General features: G+C 44.4%; 1 protein-coding gene across 2 annotated transcripts in view; it reads right to left on the minus strand.

Moving 5' to 3' along the window:
* The window catches only part of SRPX2 (sushi repeat containing protein X-linked 2), a 36638-nt gene extending 25756 nt beyond the window's left edge, over window positions 1–10882 (minus strand). For both annotated transcript variants that reach the window (XR_474965.3, XM_007507796.3), the window contains exons 1-2: window positions 10694–10882; window positions 7670–7894 (exon numbers count right to left, since the gene is read on the minus strand). Coding sequence is in view for 1 of the 2 variants with exons in the window: in XM_007507796.3 (XP_007507858.1) it covers window positions 7670–7751 (82 nt within the window). In the remaining variant the exon portion in view is untranslated. The remainder of the gene's footprint in view (window positions 1–7669; window positions 7895–10693) is intronic.
* Between the last annotated feature and the right edge of the window lie 15697 nt (window positions 10883–26579).

Here is a 26579-nt window from a genome sequence, read left to right on the forward strand (position 1 = left end):
AGGGGAGCTACACTGGCTGTTGGAGGGGGAGCAGTAAATAAAGACTTCTAGGTCAGTCACAGGCACAGGCTGCCAAACTGGAACTTTGGCCTTGGTGTGTGTGTGGGGGTATCCCTGCAGTGAAGTTTCCTGGATGAATCCAGAGACTGCATTGGGAAGCATCACCCCCCCACCCCCACCCCACACAGCTGCCAGGGGAGGAGAGAGGAGGAATTAGGCTTGTGTAAGATCCTTAGAAAGGTCCAAGACCCAGGGTCAGGCCTAGCATTTAGGCCACTCCTGTTGGAGAGGAAAAGGGAAAGGACCTTACTGAGTTTGGGGCTCCTGCTGGGGTTTTCTCCTCCTAACGGTCTCATCAGTGGGTAGGAGACCCAGGGAAGGCAGCTTAGGGAGGTGGAATGACATCTCTACTTGGAGACAGAGGTTGTTGGTTCAAATCCTAGCTCTGTCACAGTTACCTGGGAGACTGGACAAATAACTTCCCCCTCTTTGGGCCTCAGTCCCCCCCCTCTAGGAGATGAGGGGATTGGATTTAAGGACTTAGAAGGTCCCTTCCAGTTCTGAGCTTGCAATCCTGGAGCCTTGGGACCCCTGGGGTAAGTCAGAAGCTCTGAGTCATTAATCGGGCTGAAGGCAGACCTTGGGTCCTGCTGGCTTGCCCTGTTCCCCCTCCTGCACCCCTTAGCCAGAGCCAGATTCAGGCAGGGAGGGGAAGAAGCTTGCATATTTATTTGAGTGCTGGACACAGCTGGCCCAGACAAATCAAGGCTCCTGCCAAAGACCTCCACCAGAAGCTAAGGGCATGTGGAAAAGTTTAGCATGTGCTCAGGGGCTGGGGCAGCAGCAGGGCTGCTGGATCTCACCACTGGGGGGCTGGGGTGGCGAGCAGTTTGTTATTGACTCTTCGCTGGCAGTTTGCCCAGGTTCATTGGTTGGGCCCAGTTCCTTCTGCACCCCTCTCTTCCTCCTTCCACCAGTCCCAGCTCCAGCCCTCACCAGGGCAGACATTGCAAGCCACAGAGTACTCTGAGAGTGCTGGGCCCCATCCAAAGCCTCTGTCTGCCCATCTCATTAGCCCTCTTCCCCAAGAGCCCTCCTTCCTTCCATCCCTGCTCCTCCCTGGCAGGCAGCTTCCTTCCTCTGCAGCCTCCAAATAGGAAGTTTGGGGAACCTCTAGGGCCCCAGGAATCACCATTCCTTTCTGCTAGGGTTCAGAGGGAATCCTTCATTACAAAGGGGGAGAAGCAAGCTCTTTGTGTGGGGTGATGATCTCTTTGGAGGAAAGGGGATTAATGCCCCCCCATCCCCATCCCCATCCTACTGTTCCTCTGAACCAATGTGATAGAGTGGAAGAGGAGAAGTAAAGGCATCTTTCAGGAGACCTAGGGACTGACAAAGAGAGGGCAAGAGGGAAGGGAAGTGATTCCAGTTTATCCTGGGACAGCTCTCCCCATCTTCTTTGTAACTCCTTTCAAATGAGAACTATGGCCACATGGTGCTGTCCCTACATTGGATCTTAGCACAAAGGGCATGAATTTGAACCAATCCCACAAGCGTTTATTTAAGCACCTTCTCTGGGAGGGATAGGAAAGCAGACAAAATCAGAAAGTGCCTGCCCTCAAGGGTTGCCAGTCTATAATTGTGCTAGGATGGTGGTCTGAGGAGGCAGGAGCAAACATTAATAATGTAGGAGCCTTCCTTCTCTGGGAGATGACACATGAACCAAGTCTGGAAGGAAGCTAGGGATGCCAAGAGGCAGAAGTTAGCACCAAACCTCCTGACTTCTCCCCCATGGCCCTGCAGCCTGTAGCCTCCACCTTTGACTGGTGATGGAGTTTCTCCATTTGAGGAAATGCCTCAGAGAGGCAAGCTCACTGCCCAATCCCCAGCTCTACTTCTGTCTCTACAGACTTCTCCAGCATCTTCTCCTTCCTACCCTCTACTTTTCAGCCATCCTTTGTTATCTTCTTACGATAGAATGTAAACTTCATGAAGGCAGAAACTGCCTTTTTGCTTACATTTATTTATATATTCCCTGGGTTTACTTGGCATGATGCTGGGCACATAGTAAGTGCTAACTATACGCTTGATCTATCTGTCGGTGTGTCTGTCTGTCTATCTATCTATTGATCTATGTCTGTCTATATCTATTGATGTCTATTGATCTATCTGTCCATGTGTCTGTCATTCTATCAATCTATTGATCTGTCTATCTCTTTGTCTTTGTGTCTGTGTATCTGTGTCTGTCTGTCTCTATATATATATATATAAATATATATATATATATATATATCTGCCTGTGTTTGTCCATCTATCTGTCTAGCTATCTACCTACCTGTTTTTTTATCTGTCAGCCTGTCTGTCCATCTGTTGGTTGGTCCATCCGTTCATCTGTGTGTCTGTTTATGTCTTTCTGCCTGCCTGCATGTCTTTCTATCAATGTGTCTATCTCTCTGTCTTTATATCTGTCTATCTATATATCAGTCTTTGTGTGTCTTTCTGTCTAGCTTTCTAGCTATCTGCCTGTCTGCTTGTCTTTCTATTATCAGTCTGTCTGTCCATCCATCCATCCATCCATCCATCCATCCATCTATCTATCTATCTATCTATCTATCTATCTATCTATCTGTCTGTCTGTCTGTCTGTCTGTCTGTCTGTCTGTCTGTCTGTCTGTCTGTCTGTCTATCTATCTATCTATCTATCTATCTATCTATCTATCTTTCTCTCTGTCTAGCCATCCATCTATCTTCTGTAATTGTCTATCTTGCTATCATGCCATTCTGTATCGATCTCCCTATCTATCACTTTTGTGCTGTCTGTGTCTCTGTCTGTCTGCCTGTCTGGCCACTGGTCCAACTATCCATCTGTCTATCTATTTTTCTCTATCTATCTTTCTGTCTATCTGTCCATCAGTCTGTCTGTGTTTGTCAGTCTGTTTCTCTGTCATTCTGTCTACTGATGTCTCTATCTGTCTTTGTATTTGTCTGTGCCTGTCTGTCTATCAGTCTATAAATTTGTCTTTGTGTTTCTATCTCCCTGCCTTTCTGTGTATCTCTCAGTTGGTCTGTCCATGCCATCATCTATCTGTCTGTCCATTCATTGTCTGTCTGTCTGTCTGTCTGTCTGTCTCAGTGTGTTTGTCCATCCCATAGGCCATCTGTCTGTCCATTTGTCTAACTATCTTTTTGTCTTTCTGTCTTATCTGTCTCTCTGTCCATCAGTCTGTGTTTGTTAGTCTGTTCCTCTGTCATTCTGTATATCTATCTATCTATCTATCTATCTATCTATCTATCTATCTATCTGTCTGTCTATGTATCTGTCATCTGTGTCTATCAATCTATATATCGGCCTTTGTGTTTCTGTCTGTCTATCTATGTATCTATCTCCTGCCTTACTGTGTATCTCTCAGTCTGTCTGTCCATCCCATCTTCTCTCTGTCTATCCATTCATCTGTATGTCTGTCTCACTATGTCCATCCCATTGTCCATCTAGTTGTCTGTCTGTCTGTCTTTCTTTCTGTCTTATCTCTTTCTGTCCATCAGTCTGTCTGTGTTTGTCAGTCTGTTTCTGTCATTCTGTCTAAATATCAATCTATTGATGTCTCTGTCTATCTCTCTGTCTTTGTATTTGTCTATCTGTGTCTGTCTCTTAATCTATATATTTGTGTTTGTGTTTTTGTCTATCTACTTATCTATCTCCCTGCCTTTCTTTATATTTCTCAGTCGGTCTGTTAGTCCCATCTTCCATCTGTCTGTACATTTGTCTCCATGTCTGTCTCAGTCTGTGTGTCCAAGTCTGTCTGTCATCCATCTGTCTTTCTGTCTGAGCCTGTCTCTCAGTCTCTCTCCATCCCCTTATCCATCGGTCTGTCCATTTGTCTGTCTATCTATCTGTTAGTATTTCTATCTGTCCATCAGTCTGTCTGTGTTTGTTAGTTTCTTTCTCTGTCATTCTGTCTATATTTCAATCTGTTGATCTCTCTATCTGTTTTTGTATCTGTCTCTTTGTGTCTATCAATTTTTCTATGTCTTTGTCTTTTTGTCTATTTATGTATCTATCTACCTGCCTTTCTGTGTATCTCTCAGTCTGTGTGTCTGTCCCATCTTTCATCTGTCTGTTCATTCGCCTGTCTGTCTGTCCATCTGTTCATCCCCTTATCCATCGGTCTGTCCATTTGTCTGGCTGTCTCAGTCTGTCTGTCCTTCCCATAGTCCATCTGCCTGTCTGAGTCTGTCTGTCCCATTGGCTATCTGTCTGTCCATTCGTCTGTCTGTTTGTCCTTCTCATCGTCCATCTGTCTGTCTCAGTCTCTCTGCCTGTTCCATTGTCCATCTGTCTGTCCATTTGTGTGTCTGTCTTATTTGTCTCTCTGTCCATCAGTCTGTCTGTGTTTGTCAGTCTGTTTCTCTGTCATTCTGTCTAAATATCAATCTATTGATCTCTCTATGTATCTCTCTGTCTTTGTATTTGTCTATCTGTCTCTGTCTCTCAATCTATATATCTGTTTGTGTTTGTCTATGTATCTATCTCTCTGCCCTTTCTGTGTATCTCTCAGTCTGTGTGCCTGTCCCATCTTCCGTCTATCTGTTCATTCATCTGTCTGTCTGTCCTTCCCATCTTCCATCTGCCTGAGTCTCTCTGTCTGTCCTATCATCCATCTGTCTGTCCATTTGTTGGTCTGTCTGTCTATTTGTCTGTATTTCTTTCTGTCTGTCTTATCTGACTCTTTGTCCATCAGTCTGGCTTTGATGTCTGTTTCTCTGTCTTTATGCCTCTATATCATTCTATTGATCTATCTATCTATCTATCTATCTATCTATCTATCTATCTATCTATGTGTCTTTATATCTGTTCATCTGTCTATCAATCTATAAACCTGCCTTTGTGTTTCTATCTTTCTATCTATGTATCTATCTCTCTGCCTTTCTGTGTATCTCTCAGTCTGTGTGTCTGACCCATCTTCCATCTGTCTGTTCATTCGTCTGTCAGTATAAGTCTGTCTGTCCATCCCATCGTTCATCTGTCTGTCTATTCATCTGTCTGTCTGTCTGAGTTTTTCTGTCCTTCCTATCTTCCATTTGTCTGTCTGAGTCTATCTGTCCCATTGTCCATCTGTCTGTCAATTCATCTGTCTGTCTCAGTCTGTCCATCCCATTGTCCATCTGGCTGTCCATTTGTCTCTTTGTCTGTCTTTCTGTCTGTCTTATCTGTCTCTCTGTCCATCAGTCTGTCTGTGTTTGTCAGTCTGTTTCTCTATCATTCTGTCTAAAGATCAATCTATTGATTTCTGTATCTATCTCTCTGTCTTTGTATTTATCTATCTGTGTCTGTCTATCAATCTATAAATTGGTCTTTGTGTTTCTGTCTGTTTATCTATGTATCTATCTCCCTGCCTTTCTCTGTATCTCTCAGTTGGTCTGTCAGTCCCATCTTCCATCTGTCTGTCCATTTGTCTGTCTGTCTGTCTCAGTCTGTTTGTCCCATTGTCCATCCGTCTGTCGATGCATCTATCTATCTATCTATCTATCTATCTATCTATCTATCTATCTATCTATCTCTGTTTGTCTGTCTTTCTGTCTGTCCATCACTGTGTTTGTCAGACTTTTTCTCTGTCATTCTGTCTATATATCATTCTATTGATCTCTCTCTGTCAATCTGACCTTGTATCTGTCTGTGTCTATCACTTTATATATGGCTTTGTGTTTTTGTCTATTTATGTAACTATCTATCTTCCTTGCTGTGTATCTCTCATTCTGTCTATCCATCCCATTGTCCATCTGTCTGTTCAGTCGTTGTCTGTCTGTCTGTCTCAGTCTGTCTGTCTGTCCCATCATCCAACTGTCTGTAATTCATTGTCTGTCTGTCTGTCTGTCTGTCTCTCTGCATCTGTCTGTCCATCCCATTGTCCATCTGGCTGTCCATTTGTCTGTCTGTCTATCATTCTGTCTATATATCATTCTATTCATGTCTGTCTGTCTATCTATCTATCTGTCTGTCTATCTATCTATCTATCTATCTATCTATCTATCTATCTATCTATCTGCCTGTCTGTGTCTATCAATCTATAAATCTGTCTTTGTGTTTCTATGTTTTTATCTATGTAGTTATCTCTCTGCCTTTCTGTGTGTCTCTCAGTCTGTGTGTGTGTCCCATCTTCCATCTGTCTGTTCATTTGTCGGTCTGTCTGTCCTTCCCATTGTCCATCTGTCTGTCCTTTTGTCTGTTTGTCTCACTCTGTCTGTCCTTCTCATCTTCCATCTCTCTGTCTGTCTGAGTCTCTCTGTCTGTACCACTGTCCATCTGTCTGTCCATTTTTCTGCCTGTCTGTTTCAGTCCATCTGTCCGTCCTGTTGCCCATCTGTCTGTCCATTCATCTGTCTGTCTCAGTCTCTCTGCTTGTCCCATTGTCCATTTGTCTGTCTGTATGTCTTTCTGTCTTATCTGTCTCTCTGTCCATCATTCTGGCATTATTTGTCATTCTGCTTTTCTTCATTCTGTCTATATATCATTCTATTCATCTATCTATCTATCTATCTATCTATCTATCTATCTATCTATCTGTTCTGTCAGTCTTTTTGTCTGTGTGTCTCTCTGTGAGTCTGTCTGTGTTTGTCAGTCTGTTTCTCTGTCATTCTGTCAATATATCAATCCATTTATCTCTCTATCTCTCTGTCTTTGTATCTATCTGTGTCTGTCCATCAATCTATATATCTGTCTTTGTGTTTCTGTCTATGTATGTATATATCTGCTTGCCTGTCTGTATAACTCTGTTTGTCTGTCTGTCTGTCCCATCTTCCATCTTTCTGTTCATCTAAGTCTATCTATCTGTCTGTCTTTCCATCTGTCCATCTCTCTATCTGTTTGTCTGTCTGTCATTCTGTCTGTCTATTAATCTATCAATCTCTCTGTCTATCTGTCATTGTGTCGGTCTATTTATGTCTCTATCTGTCTGCGTCTGTGTGTCCATCTTTATTGCTATTTGTCATTCTATCTGTCTATTAATCTGTCAGTCTATCTGTCTGTCTGTCTATATAATTCATCTATGTATCCATGGAGAACATTTTGGCTCTGGATCCAGAAAGTCTGTGCTTAGGTGTGTTCCTGGAGAGGGAGGGCCAATGTCAGGAGACATGTGGAAGACCACCTTGGCTAGAATGTCAAAAATCAATTCTGAGCATAGAGTGAGGTAAGAGGCTGAGGATTCCCAGGGTCAAAGGGCCTTAGAGGTCATCTAGTCCAATCTTCAGTCTCCATGCAGGGCCATTTTCTTTTCTAATGTCTCTTGCTATGTCTCCTCCACAGTTTGCCTCAGTAGTCTGTTTCGTATTGAACTCCTTTTATTGTCAACCATAGTAGTTCTTCTTAGGATCATCAGAAGGTATCTGATTCCCTCCATTTTTGGAGGAGAGAACTGAGGTGTGATGACAGCAGTGACTTGCCAAAGTCACACATGTATAGTATGTGGCAGAGGTGGGATTTGAACTCTGAGCCTCTGGCTTCAAATCAAGTGCTTCTTCCACTGCCCTAAACCTCATGTATCTCTGCATTTGTTCTACATTTCTCTCCTGGCCGAAAGCCCCCTCTTCTGTTCTTCTGCTCTCAGTCCTCTCTAAAATCATCATCATAGTAGCAATAAAGGCCCAAATAATAACTAGCTTCCACAACTCACCTGCATACCATGTGGGGCTCACAGCTTTGGTCAGGAATATCAGTAGAAAGGGAGCTCTCATTGGGGCCAGCTGAATGGGCATCCTGATCTCAGGCCCTTTGAGAGGCCAGAATGATTGGGCTATGGCCAAAAGTGGTGGGCACAGGGCGAGAGAGAAAGTTGATGAATTTTTGAGTCCGGGTAGTGACAAACTTCCAAGTGCCAGGAGAAGCTTCCGTGTAAACTCTGTGGGGAAAAATAGAGAGAGTCTTTCTCCTGAGGCCTGGCTCTGAGTGGCCAGCTCTATTATTGAGCTCTCAGGGATCTTTTTCCTCACTTTCTCACTTTTGTCCCCCGTACCTAGTATGCTGGGAGTCTGGTACTTAATAAATGGCCGTGTCTGAGTGAGTAACAAGTTTTTACCTGGATATTGTCAGCAGCCCTTCTCTTAGGAGAAGAGAAGGTGAGCTCTGAAGGCCTGCTGTAACTCAGGAATCTTCAGGACTCCCTGGCAAGAGAGGGTGCAAATATCACTAGCTATCTGTTCTAGATGGGTAAACTGAGACCCAGAACCTAGACTAAGGCCTACCATGAACCCTAAGGCCAGATGAAAGGCAGGGACAGGAGAGGGATGCATGAGCTTCTCCTCCTAGGCCCAGGCTCAGTCTAGGAGATCAGTATTTCCTAACAACTTGTGTGTGAAGGGAGGCTGCTTGGTAGCTTCATGGTCTCCCATTCCTGGAGTGGCTGCTGTGTCCCAGCTCTGGCCTCAGCTTTGGGGTGATGTAGGCTTTTTGCTGGCCCAGGAGTCCTGGCAGGCTGGGCCACAAATCAAAGTGGCCTCAGAGAAGAGTCCGTGCGTGAGGAACATACATGAGGAACAAATAGGGGAGCAGGCCGAGGCTACTGCTGCTGCTGCTGCTTCCCTCTCCTTGTCTTCCTGCTTCTGGGAGAAGTTTTATGGATCCCAGGAGAAATGAAAAAGAATAGCAAACTGTGGCCTTGGCAGAGGCTGGCACCCAACAGATCACAGGGACCCAGAAGCACCCACCAGGCTGACAGAAAGCCCTATGGCATTTCTCCAAAAAATGATAGAGACCAATTTAGAGGTAGAAGGGAGCTGGGGGGCCTTTAGAGCACTTCTTCCCACATTGCACAGAGGTGAAAATGGAGTCCTACAGGGCTTAAGCATCTCACCCCGGGGCACACAAGGAGGAAGAAACAGAGGTGGGATTGCAACAAGGTTCCTTCACTCAACACTATTGCTCAGTCCATTGTGTCCTGCCATCTTGGTCAAGATACCCATCCACCCTCCTTGCTTTCTGTGTACAAGTTTTCAGTGAGGGAGCTAAATAGGAGCTTTCCTAAGCCCTGTTCCTGTCTGTCTGTCTCTTGCTGTCAGTCTCTCTCCTTCCATCTCTGTCTCTTTGTGGCTCTGTCTACCTCCTTGCATTGTATATAAAAAGAGAGATAGGAGAAAAGGATAGGACAGGAAGAACAAGATAGAGGAGAGGAGATAAAGGGAAGAGAAATGAGAAGGAAGGAGAGAATAGAAGGAAGGAAAGGAAGAGAATGAAGTACAGAAAAACAGGGAGAAAGAGGGAGACTCAGAGACAGAGGGGAGAGGGAGAGGGAGAGAGAGATAGGGAGAGGGGAGAAAGCTGGAGAGACAGAGAGAAGCAAAGACATAAAGAGACAGGGACAGAGAGATAGAAGGGAGAGAGAGGGAGGGTGGGAGAAGGAGAGATAGATACAGAGACAGCAAGAGAGGGAGAGAAAGATAAAGAAAGATAGGGGAAAGAGGGGAGAGAGAGAAAGGCGGACAGAGGGGGAGAGAAAGACAGGGAGATAGAAAAGAGGGAGAGACAGAGGGGGGGAGAGAGAAAGAGACAGGGAGAAAGGGAGACAGAGAGGGGGAGAGAGACATAGAAGGCAGAGAGAGGGAGAGAGACAGAGGGGGAGAGACAGAGATAGAGAGGGGAGAAAGAGAGAACAGACAGAGATAGAGACAGAGAGAGACAGTGGGGGAGAGCTAGAAAGAGAGAGAGGGAGATAGAGAGACAAAGAGAAGATGGCAGATATAGAGAAACAGAGACAGAGATAGAAGGAGGAGAGATAGAGAGGGACAGAGACAGACAGGGAGAGGGGAGAAACCTGGAGAGATAGAGACAGAGAGAAACAGGGACATAGAGAGACAGGGACAGAGACAGAGAGATTGAAGGGAGATAGAGAAAGAGATAGAGGGAAATGGAGAGAGACAGAGACAAAGAGACAAAGACATGGGGGGAGAGACAGAGACAGGGAGAAACAGAGACACACACAGAGGGGAGTGAGACAAAAAGAGACAGAGAGGGGAGAGAGACAGGGAGAGGGGGATAAAGAGAGACAGAAAGAAAGAGGGAGAGACAGAGAGAGATGGAGAGTCAGAGAAAGAGGGAGAAAGACAGAGATAAAGGGGAATGAGACACAGAGAGAGAGGTGGGAGAGAGACATGGGGGGGAGAGAGACACAGAGAGAAAAGGGGAAGAGACAGATTGACAGACAGAGAAGATAAAGGGGGAAGAAATGAGGAGAAAGAACAGGGATTTAAAATGGAAGGCACTAAATAGAAGTCAGAAAAGCAGTAAGAAAGGAAGAGATTAAAGTAGAGAAAGAAAAAGGGGAGAGAGAGAGAGAGAGCGAGGGCAGGAGGGCGAGAGGGAGAGATCCTGATCCCAGGAAAGCACCCAGAGTACCCAGCTAGACTGTAGAGTCAGGCTTGGGTATCCAGCGCCCTGAGCCCCTGCTCTAGTCCCATTTCTTTGTCTTAAGGCGGTTGTTTTCTCTTTGAAGGCTGCTCCCGCCCCACCCCCGGCCGCTGCCCCACAGAGTCCCCTTGGTCTCCATCCCCAGCACCCCTTGGAGGGTAGGGAGGACAGTGTGCCCCCCCCTCCGAGAACAGCCATGGAAGCTCCTGCAGACCAAGGTCCCGCCCTGCTGCTGCCGAGTGTGCCAGTAGCCAGTGAATGGGGGGATTGGGCGCCAGGCAGGAAGCAGAGCCCTTACCGGAGCTGGGGTCTTTCTCTCCTCCTCGTCCAGCACGGAAAACTTTGCCTTTACTTTTCACATTCCTAAAACCAGCGGCTCCCGCTCCTGGACTGCGAACACTGTCCAGATGTGAGCGGCCACATCTGCCAGAAGTTCCCTTAAAGCTATACTGTCCCAAAACCCCAGTTGTTCTGGGCGCCCAGAAGGAGGAGGAGGAGGACGGAGAGGTGGAGACAAAGACCTCGAGGCTGAAGGCCAAGGGGAGGAATGGCGGTCACTGGCCCGCAGCCCACCATCATAGCAATGCCTGTGTGTCATGAAGGAGCCCTGAGAGATGCTCTGCTCTAAGGTGTGAAGCCTTTCTGACTCAGGCACTGGAGGCTGAGGCCCAGATACAGGGGAATGGAGGAATGGCACGAACTTTCTGAGCAGGGGCACAGAAGTCCCCAGAGAGCTCTCCTAGACCACCATCCTTTGGGGCAAGAACTGGCCACTGGCCACTTCAAACTCCTCTGTACTGAGTCACCCACAAGATTTCCTTGTCCACACTTGAATGAGGAACAACCCTGACTCCTTTTACAGGAATGGGAGAGAAGGCAGTTCTGGGAGTGAGGATTTGGTCATTTATTGAATGGAATAGTATGGGTGAAGCCTGCAACCTCCCCCCCCCCCACAACCAGGCCCTCTAAAAACTGCCCTCAAGTACCCTTGGGGTTAGCATGTCCTCAAAACCGTGACTCACACCCTGCCCACATTCATTCTGGTTTGCAGTGAATAGTGATGAGCCTTGGTCAAGAAGACCTGACAAGTCACTTCTTATCTCTGTGTCTCAGTTTTACCCTCTGTGAAATGGAGATAATAATAGCCCTTACCTCCCAGAGTTGTGAGGAACAAATGTGCTAACAAAAAAGGCTATGTAAATGTTCTTTAAAAAATCCAAAGAACACTTGGTTAAACAGAAGAGCAAGATAAAGCAGAAAGAAAAAAAAGATCCTTCCAAATGCCCAGGGACCCATTCTGCCACAGATTCCCTTCCATAGGTAGTAGAGGGAATGGTAGCAGCTCACACAGTTCACATTCCTAAGGGTCAGATCTTAGCAAGAACACCTCACATCCTCTGAAGCTGCCAGTTACCTCTTCTCCCCAGAGCCACTGTCATCATCTGCTAGGTCACTTTGTCCACTGTGCTGCCATTGAATAGCTGGTGCTTCTCAACTGTATTATTGCTGGGCTGTTTCTTCCCTGCCTGGGAATTTATGATTCTCTTGTGAATTAGCCCATAGTCTCTGGGCTATTTCAGTTCTTTTGTGAGTAAGGCCCTTCTCCTACCCATTTAGCCAGCAGAGCTCCCAGGTCATTGACTTTCTTCTTTTTTTTTAAATTACAGTTTAAAAACAAAGTTCTCACTTAATGTAGATTCTAATTCCAGGGCTTTATGTCAAGAATTCTGAAAGAAATTGGCAAGCCCCGAACCACCTATTTTAACTTTACTGTATAGTACTGTGCCCCTTTTCTCCACTATTGCCCCTCAGCTTGGCAGACTCTAGTTTCCTATCCTGCCACCCAAAAAAAAACTCTAAAAAAAGAAACCCTAAGAAATAAGGTATAGGAGATGGAGCTTAGCTTGAGACCTCCAGGGGAGACCTGTGAACTGCTCTGCCTTCAGTGTCTATCTTCCATCTGCCCATACGCCCATTATCCTGTGTCTGCCCCACCCAGCATGTTGCCTGTCCCTCTACCCGCTCCCACTCCCATCCCATTGTCCATCTAATAGAGAGAGATTTGATCAAGAGGATTGTCAAAAATCTAGGTTTGCTAAAACCATAAGGACATCTTTCTTCTGATTTCAAAGAAGAAATGAGCTTGGGGGGACTTGACTTGTTCTAGACGAAGCCATGCTGAATTTAAAAAAAAAATTCATTTGATTAGAAATATAGCATTGAGCATGAACCCAACCAACTTAATGTACATGGCACAATTTAATGGTGTCGCAGAGATTTTCAGTCCCCCCCTCCCACAGGTCCTGATTGAAATCCTTTGTGTCATTCACCTGCCTCTTATAGTATTCATTATCATTAGAATGTACCTCCCCCCCCCATTCTTAGGCCACTGCCATTTTTGCACAGTCTTATTAAGGTCTTTCAGATTTCTCTGTCCCCTTCACATTTAGAGACAGGAAGTGGACCCCTTCTCTGTAGTTTAGAGATCAAGGGAGTTGCTGGGATGACTGAGAAGGTAGGTGACTTTCTCAGGTTCACACAGGATGTGTTGGAGGTACCCTGAACTGGATCCATTATACCACACTGTCCGTTGTCCCCTTTTCTACTTCTCTGTCTTCATTTTGCCACAAATTGATGTCTCTGATGCTCCCTGGATTGGACAGGGTTGTTCTAAAGCAAGATCACTGCCCCCTTGCAAGAGCTCAGCCCAGGAGGTAGCTCGGGCTGAGGCTTGTGGGCCTTTGGTGATAAGCTGAGCGAGAAGGAGACTTTCTGTCTTTTGGCATCAGGGCATTAGGGTGCTGAGGATGGGTCCTATGTGAGGCTTCCTGGCTGCTCACAAAACCTTTTCCCTCCCCCTCAAGCCCTTCAAAAGGAGGCTATTAGAAGCCTTTCCCTGTTGCCATGCCAATGGCTTTCTCCCTCTGTTTCTAGGCAACCATGCCAGGAAAAATTGGGAGTCAGATAATAATGATGTGGAGGTTAGTGTTGTTGAATTGGTTTCTCCTTTTTCTTTTTTATTCTTTGTTATAAGAGATGCCACCCTGGGTGTGAGGAGAGAAAGGAGAGCTATGTGCAGAAATTGAGGTGATATGTAGAGAATCAGCATCATCTTAAAAATGATCTCCCCCTTCCCACAGGCATTCCTAGTCTCTTCTTTTTTCTAAAACCTTTACTTTCTGTCTTGGAGCCAATCATGTGTATCAGTTCCAAGGCAGAAGAGTGGTCAGGGCTAGGCCATGGGGGGTCAAGTGACTTGCCCAGGGTGACACAGCTGGGAAGTGTCTGAGGCCAGATTTGAACCCAGGACCTCCCATCTCTAGGCCTGGCTCTCCGTCCACTGAGCTACCCAGCTGCCCCCTTCTTAGTCTCTTCTAATTGTTACATTATAGAACTGTCAATATTGTGGTTGCTGAACAGACGTTTATGAAGTCCTTACTATGAGGAAGACTCTGTGCTAGGCACTGTGCAGGGATTTGGAAACGTCTAAGGAACATTTAGGTTCATTGGAGAGACCAGTCAGCCCTGGGAAACTATGAGAATGATACTAGCCATTCTATGAGTCACAGGACAGATGTGAGGTACTATGGGGAGCCAGAAGAGAGTGAGGTTGATGGCAGCTCTAGGATTGGAAAAGAGTTTTTAATGGAGGAGGTGAGGTCGGAGATAGGCCTTGAATGGTTGGTAGGATCTTCCCTTTAGCTGGAGTAGAGAAGCAAGGGTCATATCATGACAAGTCATAGAGGCAAGAAAAGCAGAGAGTATTTGTAGGCCATTGAAAGCTTGATGTGACTCCAGAGGAGCAGAGCCATGGTAGAGAAGAGAAGACCTCGAGAACCAGACAAAGAAGGGGCGATTTCACATGGTAGAGAATGTGGTTGCAGCACTCTGCTAATGATGTCATATGGCAGTGAGTCAGGGAAAGCCAGTGGAAAGGATTGGCAAGTGTGGGTGGTCTATAGCGTGGGAAATTGTAGGAGAGAGTTGGAAGTAAAGAATGCTCCTGGTGGCAGCTAGGTGGCTCAGTGGATTGACAGTCAGGCCTAGGGGTCTGTTCAGGCCTCAGACACTTCCCAGCTGTGAGACCCTGGGCAAGTCACTTCACCCCCATTGCCCAGCCCTTACTGCCCTTCTTCTTTGGAACCAATATACAGTATTGATCCTAAGATGGAAGGTGAGAGTTTAAACAAGAAAAGAATGCCTCCAGAAGAAAAAAAAAAGCTGGTCATGTGGCCAGAGTGTTAAAAGACAAGACCCCCTGTAGTGAACTGAGGGGAGGACAGGGATGAGAATTGCAAATGGACAGCTGTATATGGGTTGCCATCTGAATCACTGGAGGAAATGGCCACATTAGCTAGATCACAGATCATTTTTGTGTACTTGGGAAGGGATAGGGAGCCATTGAAAGTTTTTGAGCAAAGGAGTCACATGATAAAATTCAGTCTTTAGGAAGATTCATCCGACAACAGTATTCACAAGGGTCAGAGTGTGGAGAGGCTAGTTAAGAGATGGTTGCAATAATACAGGAATGAGCTAAGGAAGGTCTCTACTGGACAGGAGACATTTCCAGTGAAAAATGAATGAGTCCTGTTGACTGGCTGCCAGGGCTGGGGAGAGGGGAGCAAAGGTAAAGGAGAGAGAAGCATTAAAACAGGATTCGAGGTTTTGAGTAGAGTAGAGTGGTGGTGCCATTGTGAGAGACCAGGCCTTTGAAAGGAGGCCTGGTTGGGTGAGAAAATAATGTGTTCACTGGTCGACATGTTCTTTTCCTGGTGCTGTGAACATTTCCCATTCCACGCCAATCTTTGTCTATTTTCCAAGTGAAGACATTTCTAGTCTAGCCATCTGCAGCTTCTTGGAGGTCATGTTCTAGGTTTTGAGCGTCTTCTGATGTTCCTTCAAACTCAGTGGAGAGGTTTCCTGTCAAGGACCCCAAGGCTGAAAATGGTCCTGAGCTTAAAGGCCCTGACAGAGTCAATGGGCTGCAGAGAGCCGAGCATGCAAACCACTACTTTCCCCACCATTTTCTGCTCCCTCAATCACATTTGAATCAGAGAAGAGTGCTAAAAGCAGAGATGTTCTCATAGATAAAACATTCCAATGGACTGTCTCTTTTTGGGATAGCGTATGAATCATCCCGTCCCCATTTAGGGCAGTCTGTGGTCTAGGAAATGAGGGCTGCATCAGTGTGGTGGGGAGACCAAACCCAGAGCATTTGGGGATTGAGAGGAAGCCCCAGGAAAAAAGGGAGAAAAGCAGAGATGAGAAGTAAGGAGAGGGGCTGGGAAAGGGGAGCAAAGCAGAGAGACTGAGAATGTCACCAGCTTTTGTTAAGCACCTACTATGCACTCAGCACTGGCCTTATCTCCTCTGGGAGAGGATTTCCATGGAGCAGTAGAATGGGAAAGAAGGGTGAGAGATATCATAAGAATATAGAATCAGGGGACCCTTTGGAGGAGAGAGATTAGACAAGCAAAGCATCTCGCAGGCTTCTGTAGCATGTCAGGGACCCTCTACCAGGGTGGTGGCCTTGTAAGTGGGGAGGAAGGGCCAACGGAAGGAAGAATTTAGAAGTTTTGAGGTGCAGGAGGAGCAAAGGGAGAGAAGATAATGACTGCAGTTTGGGTACATAGTAGCATATGAAGTAACTGGAATTTCCTCCAAGAACCATTTCCGCTCAAGTACTGCTGCAAATACAGAGGAAGATGTGACCCAACTGGTGGAGAGAATGCCCCCTGAGGACCTGCGGAAGCAGAGTGGGGTTGGTTCAAGAACTTTCGGGGAGAGAGAACACTCGGGTTTGCAAAAGAACACACTGAAGATGTTTGGGAGATTCCAGTTCCCCACCATGTCCCTGAGCTCCAAGCTGGCTCTCTGGAGACTTTGGGGCCTTTCCCCTTGGATGAAATCAAGGCCTCTCAGTTTAAACTGAGTTAGCTCACCCCCCCTTCCCCCCGCTGAAGAGTTTGTTCACTCTTGGGTGGTTGTTTCTGTGATAATAATAAACTCTTGAGCTTCTCTGATTTCAGGCATGGACAAATGGACTTACCTGGTAGTCTGCTTTTCAGAAAATGATCTCACTAGGTCAACACAAAAACATGACCCCCCACCCCACCCCTCCCCACTGCGCCAGTACCCAAAGTGAGCTTTTCATGAAGATTCCTCAAGGTAGGCTCTTGGGTTGGTGGTGGCCCTGGCCCAGCTGGCATGGAAACCACATTTGGCTCCTCACACTGCCTTTCCTTCCTGTAGGCACTGTTATCTTTCCTGCCTTTGGCTCTGGGCTGCCTTGAGGTTGGCAAAGGGCAGTCACTCAGCAGGGCAGTGTTTCTGAAAGCATCCTGCTGACTGTTTCTTACATAGTGCATTGGTATTTCATGACAATCCTGTACCACCGCTTGTTTGGCCATTACCCACTGAGTGGGCATCTCCTCAGTTTCCAGTTAGCTATCAATATCTTTGTACAAGTAGTTCCTTATCCCATATCTTTGATCCCTTTGGGATGTAGACCCAGTAGTGGTATTGCTGGCCCAAAGGGTATGGCCCTTTGGGCATGGTCCCGAATTGCTCTCCGGGATGGTTATTTGAGTTTGCAGCTCCATCAACTTTGGTATCCCAATTTCCCCACATCTATTCTTGATGGCCTTGAAGGCTTCTTCCAGCTCTAAATCAATGGTTCTATCGTTACAGCCCTTTTGATAAGTCTCAGGCTTGTTGCCTAACTTGATCAGAACCAAACCCAAATAAGACCTCAGAGGTTGCATTTCTTCTCACCTTAGGAAAAGAGACCAAACTGCTTCTAGTTCTGCGGTTTTATTCTTCACCACCTTCCAGAGACTATATTGGGAAGACATTTCCAACTCCTTCCCATTGTCCTGCATTTGAGAGAGAGTCCTCCCATGTTCTCTCCTAATGCTGCAGATCTTTTCTCACACTGATGTCTGGTTTGGGGACTCTGAAAAGTTTCCACCTTCCTTCCTGTTCCTGTGATACTGATTTCCGTCCTCCTTCAAGAGACTCTACTCTGATGCCATTCCCACTTGCTTCCTGTGGTTCTTCTTGTCGTGCCGGGTGACTTTCTACAGAATTCCAACTCCCAGGCTTCAGACTGCACAGTATTTTCAGCCTATTTCCTATTTCTGTGATTTTCCCTCACACTTTCTTCCAGAGACTATACTGTAATGCAGTTCTTGGTATTTATATCTTCTGGTGCTACAGTGATCGTCTTCCCACTTCCTTTATGAGTGCTGGGCTTTTTTTCACACCCATTTCTAGACTTTTTATTCTTAAATGCTTTCAGTTTCTTTTCTGTCCCTGTGACCCATACATGCTTCCTTCAGACTGTACTCTGATGTCATTCCCAGTTATTTCCTGGAGAGGTACAATGATAGTCTTCCTACTTGCTTTCCTTCTGCTTTCGTCCCCCGCCCCCCACACACCAACTACAGATTTTATTCTAGAAAATATTTCCAACCTACCTTCTGTTCCTAAGACTCTCCCCCACCACCATACCTCCTTTTAGACCAGGCACAGTGACATCATTCCCTCCTGTTTCCCGTGGGGCCACAAGGAGCACTTCCCACTTATTGTCTCAGTGCTTTGGGATTTTTTTCCTCATTATTTTCTATGCCTTCTACTATGAAATATTTCCACCCTTTTATTGGGATGTCTTTATGCCAACTTCCAGAGATTTTACTTTGGCATCTTCCCACCTACTTCCTGTAATTTATTTTTCTTTATACCAGTTTCTAGAGATTTACTGTGACATAATTCTCAGCTGCTTGTTATGCTTTGATAATTGCTTTACCGCTTCTCATAGTTACTGTGATTCTTTTCAGACCCACTTCTAGGCATTTTCCTGTGATATATTTTCCATCTACTTCCTGTTACTCTGATTTTTTTTTTACAAAACCTGCTTCCAATCATTTCCTGTGACATACTTCCCAATTACTTCCTTGGGGCCTATTTTCTGCATGTGTACATGGTCTTGCCTGGGGGAAATGGTAGCCCCAAGCCCAGGACTGGGATCCAGAGGTGGTTGAAGTTGGTTGGGCCAGATGAGTTTCTAGCCCTCCTCCTCCTTTCCCTCTCTCCTTTCACATTTCCCATTGGCTTAGTTCAGCTATTGTTTCCTTTCCCCAGATTCCCTTAGGAACCCTATTTGGGATATAAGGAAGGAAGAAGAGAGTCTCCCATTGTTCCTCCTGCCTTTACATCCCAAGATAAACTTTCATCACCATTTCACTGTGTTGTCTTTTTTAGGGCTCCTTTAAATAGAAAAGAGTCATACTCTTTGAAGAGAAGACCCCCCCATTAGCTGTTGATGCCAGTGCCCCCAACCCCTAAAAGAAGACAAGGCAATGTAGAGGCTAGAGGTGGTAAGGGAACAGTCATGGGAACAGAGAAAATTCTGAAAGAGAACTCTTGGCCTATATATCTCTTATGTCTTAGCCAAGGATGCATCAAGGAAGGCTTCTCCTGTGGTTGCCTCCCAGCCCTTCCATCTGGATTAGAAAAACACTGGGTGCAAGAGACTCTAGGACATTTGAAAACTCATAATTCACAATGTCACAACAGGAATATTATTGAAAAGAGAAAAATGAAGCAGGAAACCATGAATGAGTAGCCATTTGTCCCTAAGACGAATGCCTTACCGTCCTCTGAAACAGGTTGCTGTGTCCCTTCCTAGCCATTTCTAAAGCATGCGGCATATTTGTATATTTGCTCTTTTCACCAGAAGCTGGACTCCACTTCTGGAGCCTGGACTGGGAAAGGTGGGCTTTGGTGAGCCAGACCTCCATGTTGCTTCCTAGTTACTTAGAAATGTTTATTGATTGACTCATTGACTGAATAATTCTTCCTTTCCCCTTGCTAACTCCCTCTTTATGTGTCACCTTCTCCTAGCAGAATGTTGCTTCTTGAAGGCAAAGACTGGTTTAATAAACACCCCTTCACTCATTTAGATATAGCACCATTTATCTCCAATCTGACTAGGGCAGGGCTTCTTTAGTGAAAGTTACCCCATAAGCCCCTGGGTTTGCTTGCTGCTTTTTGCTGCCCTGCTTCATGTTATTGTATACGCAATTCTCTCAGGGGCTTTGTCTCAGCTCATCCTAGTGATCGTTGCTTTTTAGCCTTAGTGGATGATATCTACCTAATGGGTTGGCTCTCTTTGAAGTTTGGATGTTCTACTGGTGCCTTGGACATCCAGTGCCTTCATTCTGAGAAATCATTTTTGGGTTCTGGGAAATTCCAAACAATTCCTAAACTCTCGATTTCTGCTGCATTCTTGAACCTCTTTTCACCTTGGTAAATGGGGATAATAATTGCCTGTACCTCACAGAACTGCAGAGAGTGTCAAATAAACCAGCATATGTGAATTGCTTGGCAAACCGTAGAGATTTACATGAATTATTTTTCATGATTCAGATAGACAGAACCCACATAACTTCATCATGGAGCCTTTGCTTCTTCCTAAAATTCTTTAAAAGTATCAAAGTGCTAGAATTTGATGAAGTCATCAAAAGTATACCAGGCGGTCTTCATATAGTCAGTGAGAGGAACCAGGCTGTACAAGGGCCATGAAAAAAGGGTCCCAACCCACTCAGCCTCACGATTCTTCTTTCTGAATCATTCTAGGATAGATTGTTGATGAAGCTGATGATGTTGATGATGAGATATTTTTCATACCTGCCTTGATTTGAGCTTCCAGACAAGTGAGTGGCTAGCGTGCATGTATGCTGATGCCTTCCTTCTCTAGAGAATCCAAGAAGTGCCTTTTAGCTTCTCTTTCCCCAAACTTTCCATGAAGATCAGAAGAGGAAAAATCCAAACAATTGCTCTCTTAGGTCTCATCTCATTCCCTTCCCCTCCATTCTGGCAGCAGAGGAGGAAACAAGTCTAGAAGATACTGTTGTTCACAAAGCTGTTACATTTCTCTAGGCATCTAACAAAAATCTCTCTCTTGCTATTTCTATCTCACTGTCTCTCTGTGTATCTCTGTCTCTGTATCTGTTTCTGTCTCTTGCTCTCTGTCTGTCTGTCTGGATCTGTGTGTCTCTTGCTCTCTTTCTCTCTCTGTCTCTTTGACTCTCTCTATCTCTCTGTCTCACTCTCTCTGTCTGTCTCTCCCCCCCTACACTGTATACATACAAAAGAAGACTTTGAGATCTCTCAGCCAGTGGTCATCTCATCTAGCCCATACGGCAAAGGAGTACCCACCATAATACCTGCATTATGTGGTTGGCCCTCCTCTGCTTCATGCTGTCCTAGGAGGGGGATCACAGCTATGGCTGAAATGAAGCAGCCCATTCTACTGTGGGACAGTCACCTTCCCAGTAGGTTGGTTTTCCTCCCACAGGCCTAGCCCTGCCCCTCGAGGTCCAAGCAGAACAAACCTAGTCCATTTTCCTCTTCAAGAGTCTTCAGATTCTTGGAGGTCATCAAGAGCCTTCTCTTCTAGGCTAACCATAGTCAGTTCTTTCAAGTACTTGACTGAAAACAGAGAAAAATCCCACCAAACCTCAAAGCTGAGTTGCACTTCTCAGACGCCTGTGGAGGCACCATGGTCGGGTCCTGCCTGAGTAAGCCTTTGCCACAGTCATTTATAGATGGCCATCAACCCCCTTTCTAGAGGCATATACTGTGCACCAATGAATGTCTAATCTTAGCAACAGGGCTGTGTAAAGAGTCACAAGGATTGTGACACCATGAGTGGAAGCGGGTGAGTGCTGTCTGGGTAGGACAAACATGAGTGTGGAGTTGAAGGCCTCAGATTGGAGGAATTTCATAATTGTCCACCTCTCCTTAGATTTCTCCCACCAGCTTTCCACAGTGTTAGAAAAGCTTACTGTTAGGCAGTCACCAAAGGCATGGACACTCCATGGTTCCCTACCCAGAATTCCCTACCCACCCCTCTTTTTTTAAACCCTCATCTTCTGTCTTGGAACCCACGGCAGAAGAGTGGTAAGGGTTAGGCAATGGGGGTTAAGCGACTTGCCCAGGGTCACACAGACAGGAAGTGTCTGAGGGCAGATTTGAACCCAGGACCTCCCATCTCTAGGCCTGGCTCTCTATCCACTGAACCACCCAACTGCCCCCTACCCACCCCTCTTTTAAAGCACAACTATCACATCAAAACCAAGATGGTCTTTAATTTTGTGGTTTATCAGACAACTAGGTGCCACTTTGGAGCACAAAGTATAGCTGTGGGAGCCATAGGCTCATTGATTTAGAGCTGGAAAGGCAAACATAGATCATCAAGTCCATGATCCTGACTTGACAAGACAGGGAAACCAAGGCTCAAGAAAATTTATCTGGGTGGTTCAGTGGCTTGAGAGCCAGGTCTAGATATGGGAGGTCCTGGGTTCAAATCTGCCCTCAGACACTTCCTAGCTGCGTGACCCTGGGCAAGTCCCTTAACCCCTATTGCCTAGCCCTTACCACTCTTCTGCCTTGGTACCAATATATGACATCGATTCTAAAACAGAAGGTAACAGTTAAAAAAAAAGAAAATTAAGTAACTGTTCTTGGACTTGTGATGAATACAAAGAAGAATAAGATTCAGCTCTTGAGGAGTTTACCTGTGTTTCCCCGGCCAATACTCCCTCCCACAAGTCTTAGAGAGTTAGGGCAGTGTTTGAGCCCTAAGGGTCTCCATCCCAGGGATGCAGAAGGTGCCATGAGAAAATGCCAATGACAAAACTTGTTCTCCTTTCCAATTTTGCCTAATGCTCACTCCTTGGTTCTGAAGAAAACATCTCTTCAGTATTTTTAATTAGCAGCTTTTTCCCCCCTTGGAAGCCCAAAATGGACTTAAAGGAAAAGAAGGCAGACTTTCCAAAGGACCATTTGTTTATCAAAATTAAAGGTATTTTCAAGTAATTATAAACTGGCCATTGCCTTTTTTAAAAAGACTTGTCAGATATTTGGTGGCAGATTTGGAGACAAACCAGGAGCACAGTGGTGTTCTAGAGTTGTTTTCTTTTGAAGGAGTAGATATAAATGTGGCCATAATTAGGCCATTTATGATGACTAGTGGTTTGCTGCACTCTGTCCTTTTTGCCATCTCCTGTAAGCCCGCTTTTACAAAAGCTTTTATCCTGGAACCATCTGTGTCTGTTTTCTGTTTGTCTTCTCGCCAAATCACTGGCATGACAACCTTTTCATTGCTTTGCTGGTTTCTAAAAGCCACTGCGCCCCTTTTAAGCAAGTCCCAATTACCTTTATGACATAGGAACATGGCTGGGGTAATTGGCTCAAATGAATGTTCAGGCAGCAGTCCTTTAATGCTCCTTCCCAGGAAGCATTATTGAAGACCATTATTATTTCCTGAATTCATATGGATGGTGCTTTCTGTTCCAATTCTGAGAATCCAGGGAACAGATTTCCCTTTGAGTACGGGTGTTGTTGACCTTTTTTTGCCATGCATGCATTTGCTGCCCCCTCCCCAGGCAGTCTGCTCATGATTATGGCCCCTTTGTCATATTTCTGACAATGCAGAATCATTTTTAAATTCATAAAATAAAATATGTAGGATTAAAAAGGAAGACTCAGCATGAAATGTATTGATCAAAATATCTTTTTTAAAAACAAGTTCATAGACCCCAAGATAAGACCTGCTGTTCTAGATGGTTAACTCCTCAGGGGTTACGAGTCTTTTAAATTTTTTTTAATTAAATTTTCTTTTTACAAATAGCACTTATTTTTTTAGAAAGATATTTTGTTTTCTCAATTACGTGTAGTAACAATTTTCCATATGTTTTTGGAAGGCATAAGATCCAAATTCTCTCCCCTCCCTTCCTTCCTCCCCCTCTCTCAGCAATGGCAAACAATTTGGTCCAGGTTATACGTGTCTCATCCTGCAAAATATATTTCCATATTGTTTATTGTTGCAAAAGAATATGCCTAGAAAACCACGTCCCCACTAAAAACCCAAATAGACTCAAATGAAAAATCATCTGCTTTCATCTGTGTACGGACTCCAATGATTCCTTATCTGGAGGTGGAGAGCGTTCTGTCATAAGTCCCTCAAATTGCCCAGGATCATCGTATTGTTGAGAGTAGCTCAGTCTATCACAGCTGATCATTCCACGGTACTGCTGTCAGTGTGCATCACAGTGTCCTCCTACTTCTTCTTATTTCACTCTGCATCAGTTCATGGAGGTCTTTTCAGCTCTTTCTGAAATCAGCCTATTCATCATTTCTTACAGCCCAACAGTATTCCATCCCCGTCACATACCACAATCTATTCAGCCATTCCCCAATCGATGGATGCCCCCTCAATTTCCAGTTCTTTGCCACCACAAAAAAATCTGTTAGAAATAGTTTTGTAGAAGAAGAAATAGATTTCTTAAATAATCCCATATCAGAAAAAGAAATCCAACAGGCCATCAAAGAACTTCCTAAGAAAAAATCCCCAGGGCCTGATGGATTCACCAGTGAATTCTATCAAACATTCAAAGAACAGCAAACTCCAATACTATACAAACTATTTGACATAATAAGCAAAGAGGGAGTTCTCCCAAACTCCTTTTATGACACAAACATGGTACTAATTCCAAAGCCAGGTAGGCCAAAAACAGAGAAAGAAAATTATAGACCAATCTCCCTAATGAATATAGATGCAAAAATCTTAAATAGGATACTAGCAAAAAGACTCCAGCAAGTGATCAGAAGGGTCATCCACCATGATCAAGTAGGATTTATACCAGGGATGCAGGGCTGGTTCAATATTAGGAAAACTATCCACATAATTGACCACATCAACAAGCAAACCAATAAGAACCACATGATTATCTCAATAGATGCAGAAAAAGCCTTTGACAAAATACAACACCCATTCCTACTAAAAACACTAGAAAGCATAGGAATAGAAGGGTCGTTCCTAAAAAGAATAAACAGTATATATCTAAAACCATCAACTAATATCATCTGCAATGGGGATAAACTAAATCCATTCCCATTAAGATCAGGAGTGAAACAAGGTTGCCCATTATCACCTCTATTATTTGACATTGTATTAGAAACACTAGCAGTAGCAATTAGAGAAGAAAAAGAAATTGAAGGCATTAAAATAGGCAAGGAGGAGACCAAATTATCGCTCTTTGCAGATGACATGATGGTCTACTTAAAGAATCCTAGAGATTCAACCAAAAAGCTAATCGAAATAATCAACAACTTTAGTAAAGTAGCAGGATACAAAATAAACCCATATAAGTCATCAGCATTTCTATATAATTCCAACACAGCTCAGCAGCAAGAACTAGAAAGAGAAATCCCATTCAAAATCACCTTAGACAAAATAAAATACTTAGGAATCTATCTCCCGAGACAAACACAAGATCTATATGAACACAACTACAAAACACTTTCCACAAAACTAAAACTAGACTTGAACAATTGGAAGAACATTAACTGCTCATGGGTAGGATGAGCCAGTATAATAAAAATGATCATCCTACCCAAACTCATCTATCTATTTAGTGCCGTACCCATGGAACTTCCAAAAAATTTTTTTACCGATTTAGAAAAAACCATAATTAAGTTCATTTGGAAGAACAAAAGATCAAGGATATTAAGGGAAATAATGAAAAAAAAACACATATGATGGGGGCCTTGCAGTCCCAGATCTCAGATTATATTATAAAGCAGCAGTCATCAAAACAATTTGGTACTGGCTAAGAGACAGAAAGGAGGATCAGTGGAATAGACTGGGGGCAAGCAACCTCAGCAAGACAGTATACGATAAACCCAAAGATCCCAGGTTTTGGGACAAAAATCCACTATTTCATAAAAACTGCTGGGAAAATTGGAGGAAAGTGTGGGAAAGATGAGGTTTAGATCAACACCTCACACCCTACACCAAGATAAATTCAAAATGGGTGAATGACTTGAACATAAAGAAGGAAACTATAAGAAAATTAGGCGAACACAGAATAATATACATGTCAGACCTTTGGGAAGGGAAAGACTTTAAAACCAAGCAAGAATTAGAAAGAGTTACAAAATGCAAAATAAATAATCTGGAATACATCAAATTAAAAAGTTTTTGTACAAACAAAACCAATGTAACCAAAATTAGAAGGGTAGCAACAGATTGGGAAACAATCTTCATAAAAACCTCTGACAAAGGTTTAATTACTCAAATTTACAAAGAGCTAAATCAATTGTACAAAAAAGTCAAGCCATTCTCCAATTGATAAATGGGCAAGGGACATGAACAGGCAGTTCTCAGCCAAAGAAATCAAAACTATTAATAAGCACATGAAAAAGTGTTCTACATCTCTTATAATCAGAGAGATGCAAATCAAAACAACTCTGAGGTATCACCTCACACCTAGCAGATTGGCTAACATGACAGCTATGGAAAGTAATGAATGCTGGAGGGGATGCGGCAAAGTAGGGACATTAATTCATTGCTGGTGGAGTTGTGAACTGATCCAACCATTCTGGAGGGCAATTTGGAACTATGCCCAAAGGGTGACAAAAGACTGTCTGCCCTTTGATCCAGCCATAGCACTGCTGGGTTTGTACCCCAAAGTGATAATAAGGAAAAAGACTTGTACAAGAATATTCATAGATGCACTCTTTGTGGTGGCCAAAAATTGGAAAACCAGGGGATGCCCAATAATTGGGGAATGGCTGAACAAATGGTGGTATATGTTGGTGATGGAATACTATTGTGCTAAAAGGAACAATAAAGTAGAGGAATTCCATGGAGACTGGAACAACCTCCAGGAAGTGATGCAGAGCGAAAGGAGCAGAACCAGGAAAACATTGTACACAGAGACTGATACATTGTGGTACAATCGAACGTGATGGACTTCTCCATTAGTATCAATGCAATGTCCCTGAACAATCTGCAGGGATCTAAAAAATACTACCCACAAGCAGAGGATAAACTGTGGGAGTAAAAACACCGAGGAAAAGCAACTGCTTGACTACAGGGTTGGAGGTGATATGACTGAGGAGAGACTCTAAATGAACACTCTAATGCAAATACCAACAACATGGAAATGGGTTTGAGTCAAGAACACATGTGATACCCAGTGGAATCGTGCGTTGCCTATGGGAGAGGGAAAGGTGGTGGGAGGGGGGAGGGGAGGAAAAGAAAATAATCTTTGTTTCCAGTGAATAATGTTTGGAAATGACCAAATAAAATAATGTTTAAAATAAAAAAAAAG

Source organism: Monodelphis domestica, chromosome X (assembly GCF_027887165.1).
Source record: "Monodelphis domestica isolate mMonDom1 chromosome X, mMonDom1.pri, whole genome shotgun sequence".
NCBI classification, from domain to species: domain Eukaryota; kingdom Metazoa; phylum Chordata; class Mammalia; order Didelphimorphia; family Didelphidae; genus Monodelphis; species Monodelphis domestica.